Below are 16,870 nucleotides of genomic sequence, written 5' to 3'. Positions count from 1 at the left end.
CAATGAAATTATTTCCTTCACCACAGTGTAGATGTCAAACATTTGAGACGTCATTATTCAGCCATTCAGCTGAGAGTTCTCATTTACATTTTTCAATGCATATTAATCACTTCACTTGTTAAATCTGCAGAGGCTGATGCATCTAAACCTTTGTGAAACTTTGGAAGATTGGAATTGTGCTTCCAAGACTTTTCTACTTAACAGATACCTCCTAGCTAAGAGCAAGCTCATAACCACCAAACTAAGCTTTCATGTTATTTCTCTCTATAACTGACCATCAGTCAATAACCTCTGGGGAAGTTAAAAAAAAAGGCTGGAACTAACAAACCCTTAGGGCTGCATCCCCCCATACAAACCTATCTGTATACTACAGTTATTTTTGGAGACCTTTCTTTGGTTGCTCCCAGCTCCTGAAGCTAGACAGATGGCCTCCTGATAAACAGCCTTCTCACTCATGGTACCAAAATTTTGGAACTCCCTCCTCAGTGAGACTTGGCTGTCTCCCTCTGTCAAATGTCTTTGTCGGTGTAGTTTATGTGCTTTTAACTGAATTCTTTAATTCTTTTAACTGCATTTTAATTACACAAACGTTTAATTTTTTAAAAAATGTCTGCTGCCTTGTGGACTCTGATAGGAAGGGAGGCATAAAAATATTATCTGCAATAATTCCCACCTCATTTCGGGGTGATCCTCACTGCAAAAGTCATTTGTTCAGGACCAAAGCCATTAGTTCAGGACAAAAGTTAAAGGCAACAGTAACAGCCTTTGTAACAGTGGTGGACAGATGTTGGCTGCTATTTATTTAAAAGCATCCCTGGAGAGTCACAAGTTGTTAAACTGAAGCCAATCAACTTGTTTTAATTAGGTGGCGGGGGGGAGGGGGCTGATTTTCTAAAGCACTCTTTTGTTTTTGTTGTCATTTGCAATTATTTGAGTATTCCATGCAGATACCTATCGATTAAAGTCTGGATCATCTTTATGTCACAACTAGAGCGCTGAAAACTGCAGTGAAAAATGTGGGGAAATAATGTAGAATGCCTTTAGCTACAACTGATAGTTCCCTCCTATATTTGAATGTTTGTCCAGCCTATTGTATAAATTATTCAAATAACAGGTCTTTTCTCATTTCCTTTGGGAGATTATTACACAGCATAACAGCCAGTGTTAGAATTTTTCCTTTGACTGTGAAATCTCTGTCCCTCTCCATCTCAATCCATCTGTAAAGATCTTTCTGTCATAAATTATACAAGATAGAAGACAAGGAGACTATTTGTGGTTGTTCTACAATATTTTTTTCATTATATTGTGGACTAAAATTTAAATTCCTGTGACTGTTCCACAATCCATAAACCAACGAACTAAATAAATAAAAAGTGTTGAAAAACAACTGAAAAAAGGCATTTGTTTTTCAAACCACTGATGTTTTTCACTGAAAAATGACTCCTAGATGTCCTAGACCTTTAAGTAATTCCCATTTTTCTTTAATATTTACAATGATTTGAACACTTTGGAAGTACATTTTGTTACCGTTTGTTCCCCCATCAATTCAATACCTCATTTGACCTGATGATCATAGCTTATATTCTTCATAGCAGTTTACTTTTTTCTAATCCAGCCTTCTGATCTACTGAAGAACAACAGTATCAGCAATCAGAAGAGAAAGGCTGTTACAGCCAACAACAACAAAAATCTAATTGTGCTTTGCAGTCCAGAGATGTTCTAGATTTTAGCTTCTGAGTTGAAATGATAAGAACACGGGATTTATCTATAACTTTGCCCTTTTAGTAAGTTATCTATTATTCCAATAGGTAACGTTTTGGGATAGGAGATTTTTATTTACCGCAGAGAACCAGCTTTGACAGGCTTCTGAACAGGAAATTAATTGGTTATTGTGCTAAGTTTCACAATCCTATTGCTAAATCTAACATTTTACAATAAAACCATTTATCTGGCACTTGCTTATTCAGAATGCTCGGTTATTTGGCATCACTCAGAGGGCAAACCACCAGCCACCATGTCCCAGTATCTTTGAGCACGTACACTCCCGCTTTTCCAGCTGGCCAGCCAGTATAGCCAGCTAACACCCACCATGGGTACCTTCTTCTCCCTCAGCCTGCCTTGAGTCCCGAAGGATTATGCGCATGACCAAACATGGCTATGGTAATTTAACACTGCAGATGCTGTCTGTCGTGTAAACATTCCAAATGTGGCTACTACTGGTGGCAGAAATTGCATCAGCATCTATGACCAATTGCTAGAATAACACCAACAATATATCATTAAAATGTAATTGACTCCTTGTTGCTCTGACATGCACAAAATAACCACGTTCAGCCTATCTTTTTCAAACATATCTTATCCATAGTCAAGAAAGTAATTTTGCTTTCCACATAATAAGGATTAAACATGTGTTAGTGTGCAAAGGATTGCAGCATTAGTCTGACTACTCTCAGTGCTCTCCGAAGAGGCTGGATGGTCATCTGTTGGGAATGCTTTGATTGTATTCCTGCATGGAAGGGGGTTGGACTGGATGGCTCTTGTGGTCTTTTCCAACTCTATGATACTATAAACTCCTTTTATCTACTTGTGAATATTGTATACCTTGCAGTGCAATCTAAAGCAAAATTATATTCTTCTATGCCCAATGAAGTCAGACTTAGAAGAGTATAACTCTGGTAAGGATGGCACCATTAAAGTCTTCATCACCAAAATGTACTATAAACCAATAGCATTTTTAACTTCGGAGCCAATTACTGAAATACAAATTATAGCAGTTGTTTTTTTTCACTATAGACTTGCTTAAAAATACATCAACAAGATTATTATATATGTTTTGTTTGACCAACTAAAAGATTTGTGTTGCTCCGCACTATCAATCATTCAGGTAAATTTTATAAGGTATTCACAATACTATGTATTTCAATTACTTATTCCACTGCTGGAGCAAAGCCTTAATATCCTTTACGTAAAATACACAACCCCGGATTGTCATTTTTAAAATCAATATACATTCAATTTCAAGGACTGAATATAATCTTATGAAGGAAGCACCTTCCTTGTAAAGGAAAAACAGGAACCTGTGAAACATCGCCTGAAATATCTAGTTCAGGGGTAGGGAACCTGCGGCTCTCCAGATGTTCAGGAACTCCAATTCCCATCAGCCCCTACCAGCATGGCCAATTGGCCATGCTGACAGAGGCTGATGGGAATTGGAGTTCCTGAACATCTGGAGAGCCGCAGGTTCCCTACCCCTGATCTAGTTCAATCAGACTCCATTCATGTTGCAACTTTCTCCTTTGCGTGTTTATTCCCGGGGTGAGGAACTCACATGGACTACCCGTGCAAATAAGAGGTGCATCAAGGAGAGTGACAGGAGTGAAATCAATTCCATCAGAGGAGCTTGATTCATGGAAGAGGCAAAAGGAAGTGTTTTGGTCCCAGCAAAGCTTTGAAACACACCAGGGAGGTCCTGGGATCCCAAAAGCTGCTTGTGTTCCCAAGGAAGATATCCATGAAATGCATCAGAAATTCAGTTAGAGCAGAGATGCATTTCCACAGAGAGACAACCATTTGCTTTGCCTGAAAGGAAGGGCAAGATGGATTGCTGTTGTAAGCAACATCTGAGCATTAAGATGTGTAGGATTTATGCTCTGGGTTGACAAAGATTGGGATTTACCTTCCCACATGGGAGTGATTTCCATAAAGCTGGATTGGGTAGAGGCTTCCCACCAGCAAAGCCAGGGAGGGTTAAAAGATTGGTAACAACCATTAGATTTTGTTCAAATGCTAGAAAACGGATCCCTCTGCATGGAGCAGATGGGGGTCAGGATGTGCATTTGTTTCATTGACATCCAGGACAGGATTTCGAAGGTAGATCTTCTATGATTACATTTAGCTCAGTTGTATTCTGCTGTTATTTTCATTAGATTTGTAACCCAACAAGCAAGTTAAATTATTTTCCCAGTCTTGCGCACCAGCTGAAATATACCAATGACGTTTTTCTCTTGTCTAAAAGAGCAGACTATGAAACAATGGCCTCATGCATCTTTGATCCCACATGCATGCTAAACACACTTGAACACACTCTAGCACCAAGAGCTAAAGTAACTGGAAAATTCTGCACTTTGTACTTGCACAGAGCAGGAATATATCAACAAAAATGCCACCCGGGGCAAGCACTGAAATTGCAACCCCCCTGACGCCCCCTCATCTGCATCCCACCCCCCGAGCTTCTCCTTAGGGCCAGGGTTGTCTTGCAAAGAAAAAGGAGACAGGAAAAAGAAAAGAAAAAGATGGTTTCTTGAAGGCCTTGGAGAAGGGAAAGCATTTCTGGAGGCCAGATCTGAAGAGGAGCTTTGGGGGAAGATGCCCGTTGATTTGTTTATATGGCAAGAGATTGAGATCGCCCGACAACAGGGCAGCAGCAGAGCACAATCCTAGTGAAGTTGTCCCATCTCCCAGAGCTCCTTCTAGAACTGCAAATACTCTTTCTTTCTCCAGCCACAACCTCTACCCGCCCCCCCCCTTCAACTCTCCAGTGTTCCTCTGCATATTAAGATTACTTGTTCAACATGTGTCCCAGGAATCGCCTTTGATATTTCCCAGGCAGTGACGAAGGGAGGGGAAACTGCACCTGGGACATGAACTGCCTATGCGTCCCCTCCCGCCCCACCCAACCCCCGACACACCCCTGGCCCCACCCTTGACAAATGACTGCAATTGCGGCACCTGGGGCAAGTCGCCCTAGATGTCCCCATTGCAGCTCCGCCTCTGCTCCCAGGTAAGAACAGTCTCTGGCTTTCTTACTGCCATGGGTATAAATTATTTGGGGTGGGATTGGACGGTTGCAATCTGAGGCTATGTATGCCAGCTCTCTTGCCTGGATCAATATGGGTTGTGCCTCCCAAAAGACAGGAGGAGCAGGGAGAGAACAGCAGCTGTAGGGCGGGGGGGGGGGGCACTGGGACTGGATGGACAATTCTTTTTTACAACTCCTCTTGGCACAATGCCACTAGGGAGGAGAGGACAATAAATAAATTGCCAGTCTCTTGAATGGCAGGAAGTCAGTGCCTTTCTCTGCCTCTCACTATCTCTAGTGACATTCCCATCACCTTTCTCTGCTGAAGGTTGTAAATTCATTCTAGTCTGGTGGAGACTGCCAACCCAGAACTTCCCGGTATTGAGTGGGAATCACTGCCTCATCCATAGCCAATGCCGCCAAGGGGCCTTCTTCCACAGCTACTGGGAGGGGTGTGTGCAGGATTCTGCAGCACCTTGGTGAGGTCACGTATAGGACCCACAGGAAGGGGACCCAAATCTCACAAGTCGGTCTCTCCACTGAATGTCGGGCTCTGTTTGGTTAGCCAGGTCATGCCTAGCACTACCAGGTATTTCCCTATGCCTATGATGATGAATCGTAACTTCTCCCAATGAGCCAGGCACCTGATAGTGACATGCAAAAAACATCAACTTGACAAGGTAGTCTGAACTGAACCAAACTGTAAGGTATTTGAGACTTTACAAGTTTATGGCTAAAGCTGTTGTGCAGGCACTTGATCTCCAGAAGCAGTCTTATCATTTGTATTTGGAATGGTTAAAAGATGACATCGCTATAAAATGCAAAGACTGGCATTAATAACCAATGCAATGTTAGGCGCCAAGATCCAGCTGAGTTTAAGACATCAGAATACATGCAGTTGGAATGAGCTTTCATAAGCTTATTTCATTTATTTCTGAACCTGAGACAGGTATCTGAACCTGAGACAGATAAGGTAGGCTGCTTAGACAGTATAACATGATACTCACTACAATGTCTCTTTTTCTTAAGTTCCTTTTAAGAAACTGAAATACAAGATGGAACTCAAGAGTCATGATGACTACAGCATCAAAGCCTTATTTCACTGTTCTTTGGTCTTATAGGAGGCAGAGAGTTGAACAGCTCGACCTGAGGTAGATTTATGGAGTCTGCTTGGAGCATGTTATTATGAACAATATAGGAACTAGGACTGAACACAGAGGAATTGGCTCTGTGGAAGGAGTTTCAGGCTTACAAAACCTGTTCCAAGAAGAAGCCAGCAGAACAGAAGAGAGATTCCTACAAGCTTACCTTGAAACTTTTCAGAATGAGGACAGAAAACAAAATTGTGCTGTTCACTGACCGGATTAAACAATGGTCATAGCCACTAGAAGAAGCAACAATACCCCAAGTATCTTAGCACTTCTAAAGGCAGACCCACTATGTCACAGGTGCACTGTAAGAACAAAAGGATGATACAGAAATGCCAAAGAAAAGTGTCAAAGAAACTATGACATAATGAATATAAGAAAGAAATAGTAAAAGAAAATCTTCTGCTTAAAAGAGGGAGAGGTAGTTCAATGGGGGAACTGTCACAAGAGAATGTTTTCTACAATACCGATTACATGACAGTCTAAAGAAAACAAACGTTGGAAAGTATGTGCTCTTTCCCAAGAGACATGCATAAAAAAAGATCTTTCAATTCAAGGGAGATTCATGAGAGCCACTATCCAAACTCTTGGGGAATTCCAAGCAGGCATAGACCCAAAGGTATTTGCCTTTTGTGGAGACTATAAAAACACATTGTGTTTTTCATAAAAATAGAATTCTAGAAAATGCTAGAACAGGTTATAAAACAAAGTATACTACATTTGCAATTTTTTAGAAGAAATGTTTTAGAAGAAATAAAAATTGTGCTGCAGTAAAATTGTGCACAACTCCGAGATAAGCTTTGGATAAGAACAAATGACAAACAATTAAGATGGTTAAACATTCACAATCAGCACTGGACTCCTTCCAAATGTAGTTATTTCTCCAGAAGTTATCCAATTTCTAAACATGATACAAATAAGACATGATTTTTCCCATTCATAAGAAGCACTGTGCGAGATCATTTGTCATCTTTCCATGACAAGCTTCTGGTTCTTAGATGACAATCTATCTTGTCCCAGGGTGGAGGTACATGTATAATTTTAGCCAGTTTTAAGGCACATAAAAACTGCTCAGATTATCACAGTATCAGAAAACTTTGGAAAAGCCAGAATCTAAAACTGTTTTTTTTCCAAAGTTTATTACACTGAACATTTCCTATGGATGACTAGGAAAATAAGAGCACATACTTTGCTCCCACAGTATATAGAATTATGACCCAATCATACTAATTTCAAAAGTAACCAGTGATAAATTACAACAGAACATTTCCTAGAGGCCATTCACTGAGTGCCCTTTTGTTCCTTCATTTTTCCTTCCATATTAAATTATTTTCCTTTCCCATTCCCTATTCTTACAAACTCTCTATTCTTTCTGAACATTTTTGTAAGCCCTTGGTTTGTGGATTATTAGAAGGAAGAATACCACCAACCATTATGCCAGACTGGTTCTGCTTTCTGCCTTCTGCTTTCCTTATTGTCTGAGATCCAATGCTTTGGCTATTAAAACATATAATAAAAGTATTCTGGGTATGACAGGCCCTGTACATCTCCTCCAGGGTCTAACATTTATCTGATGAGGTACAACAATGAAACAAATAATGTGTGCTGCAGTGTCCAATGTGACTAGCCACACTGGAGTTTAACTCCCATGCAATCCTTCTAAACACACATAATGGGTTCAATACTTGTGACACAAAAAAGCCGACCTGCCATTGGAAAGCCCCTATTGAACTTAATGCATTGCTACCAAATAGGTGGCATAAGTCCAAAGTACTGGCTGCCAGCATACAGCAAGGGGGAAGTCAACTAGTGTTGGTTCATTCCCCTGGCACGCTTCCAGAATGCCTCCACTACACCAGCAGAATAGCAAGACATTTTAAACAACCATCATCTTTAATTGTAGGATTTCCTAACAAATTCAGCATGGGACTATGTTCAGTCAGTGTGTCCACAAACAATAAATAAATAATATTCAAATTCTCTCAAGGGAATCTACAAACATATCCATAGTCTCCAAAGTTAGCAAATAATCAAAATATTCTTTTTACATTCTTTTACATTTTTAATGTTTTTCACTGATCTTCTACATTTGTTATCAGCCCTGCCCTCAGGGTTGAAAAGGAAAGGGTGTCATACTGTAAGAATTGTAGTTTTGAATCTTTATATTTATTGTATAAATGTAATTGTATATGTTGTTGTGCACCACTCTGAGACCCACTCAGTGGGGGAAAACAGTTTATAAATTGAATAATTAAATTAAATATTCTGGTTTTCTACTTCTTGGTGATCCAATTGAATAATGATTCTGAATTGATGACTTTCAGCTTGGTCGATCTGTTCCAACGTCATGGTGATGGATAATTCTGTGAAATTCCTGCCCAACATATAAACTCAGCCCGTTGTTTGAAATCATTTGCAATGCCATGGTGAGTCTCCTAGATCTTTACCACATTGTCTTACAGTCAGAGAAGCTATCAAGCCTTCTTCAGGTGACTGAAGGCAAAGAACAAAGTAGAATGCTGATGATGACAAGCTGCAGTTGGTGGGGCTCATTCTTTGGGCAAACTCATGAAACAGGCACATGAGTCTGATAGGAACAAATCAGTATGGCCATTTCTCTTGCTCTTGGTTATGTTTTACTTATCAAAAATGTCACAGAGGTTGTGTGTTTTTTTGCCAACAACGTATGAACACTGTCCCAGGCAACTCCCTAAGACAAGTCTAGTGATGACTTCATTCTGTTCGGGTGGCCTGCTTCTCATCCAATGATGCAAACATTCATTTAACTACCTCTTTCTCTCGACACAGTTGTAAATAACAGTGACTAACAGTCCAATCCAAAGGGAGGGGGGGTGTTGATTGGATCTATAGAGCCGGTGCAAGCTCATGCTAGCACATTTGCCTAACCCACTGAAACATTTGAAAGGTGAGCCAGCAGGGTGGGTGAACTTAGAGACAGCTGGGCACCGTGGACCTTGACAGTGCCTAACCTGGGGCATTCTTGAGGGTAGAGCTGACATTAGTTGGCTTTCATGCAGGTTTTGCTCCTGAGAAAGCAATGGAGGGTTTTCAAGCAGCGAGGGAATTTTTCTTTTCCCCTGTTTTCCAGGTGCTGCCTGAAAGCCCTTTGCAGGTGGCGTAGCAGCATGGCAGCAACACCATCCCCAGCCACCTTTGGATGGAGCTGTTAGTCAATGTTAAAAAATACAGCATCTTTCTTCTACCAGTAGGAATTTTCATTAAAAAATATGGATGACTTCATATGAGCAACAGCACGGAAAGATGCTGAAACCATTCAGAGCATTTTTAATTTTATAAGCCACAAATTAAATATAAGCCACAACTAAAGTGCACACAAAAAATCAAAATCTCTAGAACTTTTAGTTCTCCGTTCTGAACATCTGCTGTTATATTTGATGGTAAAGATTGCTGCATTACAAACTGGGATATTCTTTATCCATACTCTTTGTTTCTTTGAATGCTTCCTTTACTGCTGCTTCCGGTTCTATTAAAATGTTTTCTTTTCTTTAGTTACCATTTATTGCCAAAATGTTGCAATAGCTTTCCATTTCAGATAACAGAGCCATAATTTGCCCTTAATCAGATGCACTTCTTCATTCTTGATTATTGGTTGTTCAACAAAAGAACATATGGTTTCAAGTGCTGTTTTAGGCAGTATACCATGAAAAACATACTATATCTTCTGTTTGCTTTTGGAGGCAGGTATACAGTACAAAACACATATCAATTCACCTCTTTGGCAATGGCATATTCATTTGTAAAGGTCAGCACATTTGGAAGTCTTAGCATTCTTAAGAAAGTCTTAAAAGTTTGTACATTGAACTCTTTAATTCATGCTTCACTCCTTGATGTTTCTTTTATAATTTTGTAAAATATGCATTTCTTTTCAAATATACTTGTCCTGATGAGGCTTCAATGCCAGACTTAATGAAAAAGGTGGGTGCAGATGGGGTATCAGGGTGACTGTGGAGAGACATTCATAAGTTCACATGTCAATCAACTGTGCTAATCTTTTAACAGACTTATGTTATTGTAATAGTCTGCAAACTGGGAATTTGAGGTGTGTTTTCAGTTGAACCATCAGGCAACTTAAGAAATAATTCGTAAGTACATGCCATATATTACTGAAACTAACAATTCATTTTCCCAAAATAAATTTGAAAAAACAACTGAACAGAAATCTATGCACTAGAAGTGCACTTTAAAATATTCCTGGTACAATACAGTCATCAGATCAAAATCTCTCTCTCTCTCTCTCTCTCTCTCTCTCTCTCTCTCTCTCTCTCTCTCTCTCTCTCTCTCTCTCTGTGTGTGTGTGTGTGTGTGTGTGTGTGTGTGTGTGTGTGTGTGTGTGTGTGTGTGTGTGTGTGTGCTCTAATGAATAAATACAACAGAAAGTAAAAATCTGAAGAATGACACTACTTTGGAGAAATTGAATCTATTCAAGGATTTTAAAAATAGATGTTTTATTATACAGGGAAACTGGACTGGTTATTTCAAATCAGTCTTTGAAATATGGGCACATGTCTCTCTATATAGTCCTTAGTTCACTGCTCATGTACCTCCAAAAGTCCTTCAACAATCTAATTTATTCCCACCAAGAAACAACATATTGTTGGGTAATTTACAGGATGGAAGAGAAACACTCTCATTAGTGTTTGAAGAAGAACAGATGGATTTATACCCCCCTTTCTCTCCTGTAGGAGACTCAAAGGGGCCTAGAAACTCCTTTCCCTTCCACCCTTACAACAAACACTCTGTGAGGTGGGTAGGGCTGAGAGAGCTCCATAGAGCTGTGACTAGCCCAAGGTCATCAGCTAGCGTGTGTTGGAGTGTACGGGCTAATCTGAATTCCCCAGATAAGTCTCCACAACTCAAGCAGCAGAGTGGGGAATCAAACCTGGTTCCTCCAGATTAAACTACACCCGCTTTTAACCTCTTCGCCACTGCCCTTAACCACTACACCACTGCTGTTTGGTTTCCATGTGAGATTTTCTTCCCTCATTCCCTTCATTTCCCAGACAGAGGCCTTCTTTCCTTTTTTCTCAACCCCCTGCTTCCTATACCTATTTCTTCCCATCTCAGATCTGGGCTTCTCAGCCCTCTTTTCAGTCATCCCATCTGATGGGCCTTCTTTTTATTAAGTTTCCTATCTCCCAACCACCAGTCCATCCTTTCAATATTACACCCTCCCTCCTGCCCCCAAAGCCCTTTGGGAGTTTTCTCTCCAGGCTGCAGGTGGTATCACATTTTAGCCTACATTTATATAAGATGAATGGGAAGAGTTTACATACCCTTCTCCACCAACTCTTGTTATTTTTAGCCGAAAATCCACCGAATTCAGACTGGGTGGCTTCCATTTCAAAATGTCATCACATCTTCCAGGCTTGTATTTCTTTAAAAAAATTAAGAAGAATTAAATAATGCTTGTTTGTTTAAAAGCCAGAATTTGACAGCTTTTTGAGTATTTCAGTGTGATTATGAGAACAAGTCTATATTGTACTAACATCCAGTGCTCACGGCTATTTAGCTAAAACTCAAAGCATGAAAGACAGTATGTGAAAGGTGATGGCACCATTTTGGGAGCACTGTATAACATGTGATGTCCTTGTAATGATTCTTAATAAGCTAGGGAATTCTGAAGGGATTTGCATAAGGCCTGAGGGACCGGATGCGCTGAATTCAAGAACAGAATTCTCCTTCCCCCCCCAGCATTATGTAGGCATGGCTTGTCTAAAACCAATGAGTTTTGGCTGTGGCTGCCTGTGACTTTACTACAGTGTTATGCTGCTCCAAAATATAATGGGACACCACAAGGTACAAATAAGATGTCAGACTATTACACAGACTACTAAACATATACCAAGAAAACTCAACATAGCAAAAAAATATGAAGTACAACCAAAGTTCTGAAACATCCATTTTATTCCTATTTATTTATTTAAAAGCCTACATACACTGATCAAGGCACCATTTCACTAGGATTTGACCAAAATGGTAGTGGAAAGGGTGGATCTTAGAGATTTTGGATCCTAGAGGGGCTAGAAGGTGGCTGAAATATTTGCATGAAGTGTGCACCACCTTGCCACAAATGCATCCAACATGTGGTGCAATACTACGTGTTATTGCAACAAGCTGAATCTATGAAACTTGTCTATCTCTATACCTTGTCCCACCAAAAGATCCAAGTAGAACTGAATATTCATTGTTGTAGAATGCTCCCCCTGGATCCTAGTGTCCATCTAGTTCCATTTCCCCTGTCCCCGTTGGTCAGAAACATGCACACAAGGTCAGAAACGTGCACACAAAAAGTTTCTCTCTATCTCTCTCAGTCTGAGTGACAGATGCCCAGACAGAGTTGTCTTTGTTTCAAAAGAAAACAGGAACTTGTGCCCCTCCCCCTCACGTTCTGCCTTGGTTTTGCTCCAAACACATTGCTTCCTCCCTAGCTGTCATTTTATAAACTCTGCAAAGGGGGTGCGGGGTCCTGTAAATTCAAATAAAAATTTGTGAGTGTGGAGGGGGAACAAACGGGGAGAAGGAGGAGTTTGCAAAAGAGAAAATTGGGTAAGTTGGGTATTCAACTTTTGGGGTTGGGTGGGAAAAAAGATTCTTCCATTGACAAAGGAACAAAGTTGGGTCCAGTTTGCTTTTCTTCTGCAACGTTGCAATAAATATGAGTGAATACAAGATTCTCTTCGTGACTCACTTGCTCAGTTCCTTTGCTCTCGCTCCCTCAGCACAGTTGAGTGCTTGTAAGGTATTTCCCCCTCCCTTTTCTTTCTCTCCCTTCAATCATGCTCATGCTTTTTTCCTGAACTTTTTGCAAATTTTCCAAATTTTGCATCACAAGCAGTCTCTCACACACAAACAGACCTGGTCTCCACGAGGGTGCTCCATTCTTTACATGCATATGAAAATGTCCCCCACCACTACCCCTGGACTTCGGCTTTGCAAACCAGGTGCTTTTCCAAGCCTTCCAAGTGCCACTGCACCTTCCAAGAAATTTTTACCAGCACGGAAAGGGGGCAAAACAGATGAACAACCACCATCGTAAGTAAGCACTTCATTGACTCACTTTTTCTGGTTGACTTCATCCTCTTCCTCCACCCCAGCCCCAGCATTCACCTCCTGACACCCTTCCTGGCTGCGTTTCAGTCCAGGTCTTGGTCCACTTTGGCTCTGCATTTTGCCAGGCTGCCTGCAGTCATCTTCTACCAGTTTTTTTTTTTTGCAAGAGGGTGGCAGTTCCTCCAATTCCAAGCTTTCCCTCACCCCATCCCACTGTCCCTGGTTGCAGGAGGTTCAAGCCCAGGAGCAGGATGGATGCATGGCAGCATGTCCAGGACTGCATGAAGTGGTGTTTTGCAAGCTCCATTTGATGCTTGCATACATCTAAAACACAATTCCAAAAAGATTGTAGGGAGAGAGTGGGGATTAAGAAGCAAAGAAAAGAATTTCTGAGGTTGCAGAGAGGGGCAACTGCAGGTTGTAGAGGCTCTGCATAGACGAGGGGGCTTAATGTTCATTACTGTTTTGGACTATTTTCTACTGTGGAAGCATGCTACATCTGCTGCACCATGACTGACTTCACTTAGATCTTTTTTTGAGACAGAGTATAGTTCAGATTAGTGTTATTTAACTTAACAGGGATGAACCAAGATCTGAAATTGGGCTAGCCTAGGCTATCCAGCTCAGGGCACATATATAGTAGGATTTGAGTTGATTATTAACAAAGAAAGAGACCTGGGAATATGGCTGATAGTTTTATTTTCAGCGATGTGCAACTGTGATCAAATAGGCTATGAGTCATTAGGAAAGAGAGTGAAACCAAAATAGGCAGTATCACAATGTCTTTAAATAAATATATACATTTCAAAAAAATTGTGCCATCTCTGCAATAACCTGTTCAAGGTGGCTTACAAATCTTACTGTATAATTTGAGCAGTGTATTCTTGACAATGAACTAGAAAAAGTGAAGCATTCTGGTGATGTAGTTTAGAGAGTGTCACATCTCATTTACAGAGGGGCTGCCAAGAACTACAACTCTCAGACTTCTCACTCAGCCAGTAACACTTCTTAAAACTCTGGGGTCCTCACAGGGCTGTCTTAACCCTTGCCTGAGTCAACTCTCCAGAAGGGGGCCACACACAGCTGTCCTATTCCTTGCGTGAACCAACTCTTGAATAAGTCAGCAGAAAGACTGGTGCCAGTGGCCAGGACTGAACAGACTACCACACTCTGGGTTGCTTGGGCGGGAGGGGAAAGACCTCACCACACCTCAAACAGATCCAGGTATGGGAGAAGAGGCCTCACCATGCCCGCCCAGAGCACTCCAGGCAAGCTACCAAGAATTGGGGGAGAGGGAGGGAAGAAAGAGAGAGTTGGAGTAGGGACAGAAAGACAATGAGTGCTGAGGAGAGGCAGAAAAAGAGTGAGCTAAGGTAGGTTGCCAGAAAGAGAGAATGAAAGCTAGAGTAGGATGGCAGAAACATAGGCGGTTTCCGCACGGGCCGAAAGCAATGGCTTCAGCCCAGTAAAACACCGTTTTGGCGGGGACCCTTTGCACAGGCGCCACTGCCAAGTGAACAGCAGCGGGTGGAAGCCGGCGTATACCCCTCCCCGGCCCCAAACGCCTCCTTACCTCCTGCAAGCAGCCATTGCTCTGCTGTTGCTCTGAGGAGGCCAAGGGACACGCCCCCTGGCCTCCTTAGCTGCAGCTGTCGCTCTGGCCATGGGGGCGTGTCCCCTAGCCTCCTCAAAGCGACAGCAGAGTGACAGCTGCCAGCAGGAGGTAAGGAGGTTTTTGGGGCCAGGGAGGGGAATACGCAGCTGTGCGGAGCCTGCTGCAACAGCTGCACATGATTCATGCCGATGCAGGCTCTCTCCCTTGGCTGTGCAGAAACAGCAATAGAGAATACAGAGTTAGGGTAGGAAGAGAGAAAGAGAGAGCTAAAATAAGTGGGCAGCTAGAGTGAGCTGGGGTAGAGGGGCAGAAAGAGAGTTGGCAGGGCAAAATAGAGAAGATTAAGAGAAAGGCTAGAGAGTGAGAGGCAGAGAAGAAGGGGGAAACAGAAGAAAAAAGGTGGGGGTCCTATCAAGTCCATACTTGCTAGAGCCCATAGCATTTTTTCATACAATGGGCTCCCCATCTTCACAGGCACCCTATTGCCCCCTCCCGACTTTGCGAAGTCAGGATGTTTGGTGGGGTGTAATTTCAGTGTTTGCCAGTGTTTCATGTAGATATGCCTGGGAGAATTAGTTTTCTAGAGCCTGTTTATTTTTTCACACAGTGGGCTTTATTGCTAGTAGAATTATAAAACAAGCAAATAACATTACAACAGCCGGTGCATGGCAGCATAAAATACACATTGAGAAGTCTAAAATGCTTCAGATAAAATGCAGGCCATAAAATATTTCAGAGACAGAATCCTTGGGGTTTTTTTTAAAAAAAGTTTTAGCCTAGTGCCTAGAAAAAAAGCAAACCACGGGTCAAGTGTAAATACCAGAGAAGAGCGTACCAAAAATGAGGCCCTACCACCAGAGATATAAATGCCTGGGGGAAAAAACAAAACAATTCAGGGGGAGGGAAGGAAGCAGTTTTTCTCCCTACTTTTCTCTAAGACCTTTTTCTCCAAATTATTTTGCCAGGGAAAAAAGGAAATTTGGGAGAGTGCTGGAAAAACTACTATGGAATATTTTCTCCTTTAGAGTGAGAGAAATGCTTTTAAAGACATTGGGGGGAAGAGTGCTGTAGACACATATATCTCTTTAAATCCAAGAGGTATATCTTCATGTAGACTGATACCTAGTCTTCATGAGGACAGCATACAGGGCTTTTATGGTTTCTATGGCCCTTTTGACCTGACTCGTTTCATGTGGTTGACCTTTTCACCTCTTCCTCACTACTGTGACACATATACCCACACAGATGGGATATCAAGTAGCTCCTACCTTGATGGAAGGAAAAAAAGAACAGAAGGAGGTGGGGCAGAAACTGCAACTAAAGTGCCAGAACAAAGTTTCACTGAGAAGTCAGCTGACCTTAATCAGCTTCCACTACACGCCCAGCCCCTGTGATTCGGTGGAGACAGAGATATGCCACATTTTGGGTGGTATATCACCATCATCTCCTATTGGAATTCTCAAAGTGAATTTTTTAAAACTATTTTGGGCTTCCCGCACTATAGAAAAGCCCTTTGGAGAGGGCAGGGCAGCACCATCCCCACCCACCAGCCCTCTCTGGATTGGGGTGTTAACTTAGAGAATCTACAACAGAACAAGTTGTGATATTCATGACTTTTTAATGTTAAATACCATCCTCAAGCCTTTTGACTCAAGAAACATCTCAATGTGGCTAACAACCACTAGTTAAAAACAAACCTACCCAGTTAAAAACACAGAAACTGAAATTGCAGCAGAATATAATAAAACCAAAGGAATGGGGGAAGAAACCAGTTCAAAGAACAAAAATACCAGCAACAAATAAATCTGAGAGAAAATGTAAAAGACTCTATAGACTATTATCTTCATCCAGTACCTAAATATCAGTAGCAAATAAATTAAGCAAATCTTTCTTGAGATGGTCCTCCACAATTTTGGTTTCAGGTTTGAAAAGACCTGAAAATTTCACTGAACCTTTAACAGTAGAGACACACAAAGACTGCTGAAAAGGACAGGTGAGGTTCTTATGGGAGCATACAAATTCACAGAGAACAGGACTATCAGCTACTAGCCACGATAGGCCAGTGGAACCTTCTAGGTCAGAGGCAATGAGGAACAGAAGGCAAGGACGGGCTGTTCAAACCCTGCTTGTTCCAGGAAGGTGTTAGTTGCCTGCCCTTTTGATCTGATGTAGCAAGTATCTTCATGTTGTATAAATATTATTATTACATGCCTGTAG

General features: G+C 41.5%; 1 protein-coding gene across 4 annotated transcripts in view; it reads right to left on the bottom strand.

Moving 5' to 3' along the window:
- RNGTT (RNA guanylyltransferase and 5'-phosphatase) overlaps positions 1-16,870 on the bottom strand; it is a 182,591-nt gene that overhangs the window by 27,807 nt on the left and 137,914 nt on the right. For 2 of the 4 annotated variants that reach the window (XM_048494656.1, XM_048494647.1), the window contains exon 13: positions 11,262-11,362. The exons of 1 other annotated variant lie outside the window; for it this stretch is intronic. In XM_048494656.1, coding sequence (XP_048350613.1) covers positions 11,262-11,362 — 101 coding nt within the window. Of the gene's footprint in view, positions 1-9,799; positions 9,931-11,261; positions 11,363-16,870 lie in introns of those variants that run through there. One more of the 4 variants, XM_048494639.1, reaches the window with a different exon arrangement.

The sequence above is a fragment of the Sphaerodactylus townsendi genome, linkage group LG01 (genome assembly GCF_021028975.2).
Source record: "Sphaerodactylus townsendi isolate TG3544 linkage group LG01, MPM_Stown_v2.3, whole genome shotgun sequence".
NCBI lineage: Eukaryota > Metazoa > Chordata > Lepidosauria > Squamata > Sphaerodactylidae > Sphaerodactylus > Sphaerodactylus townsendi.
The sequence above is the reverse complement of the archived record's forward strand: the minus strand, read 5'-3'. Positions and strand labels throughout refer to the sequence as shown.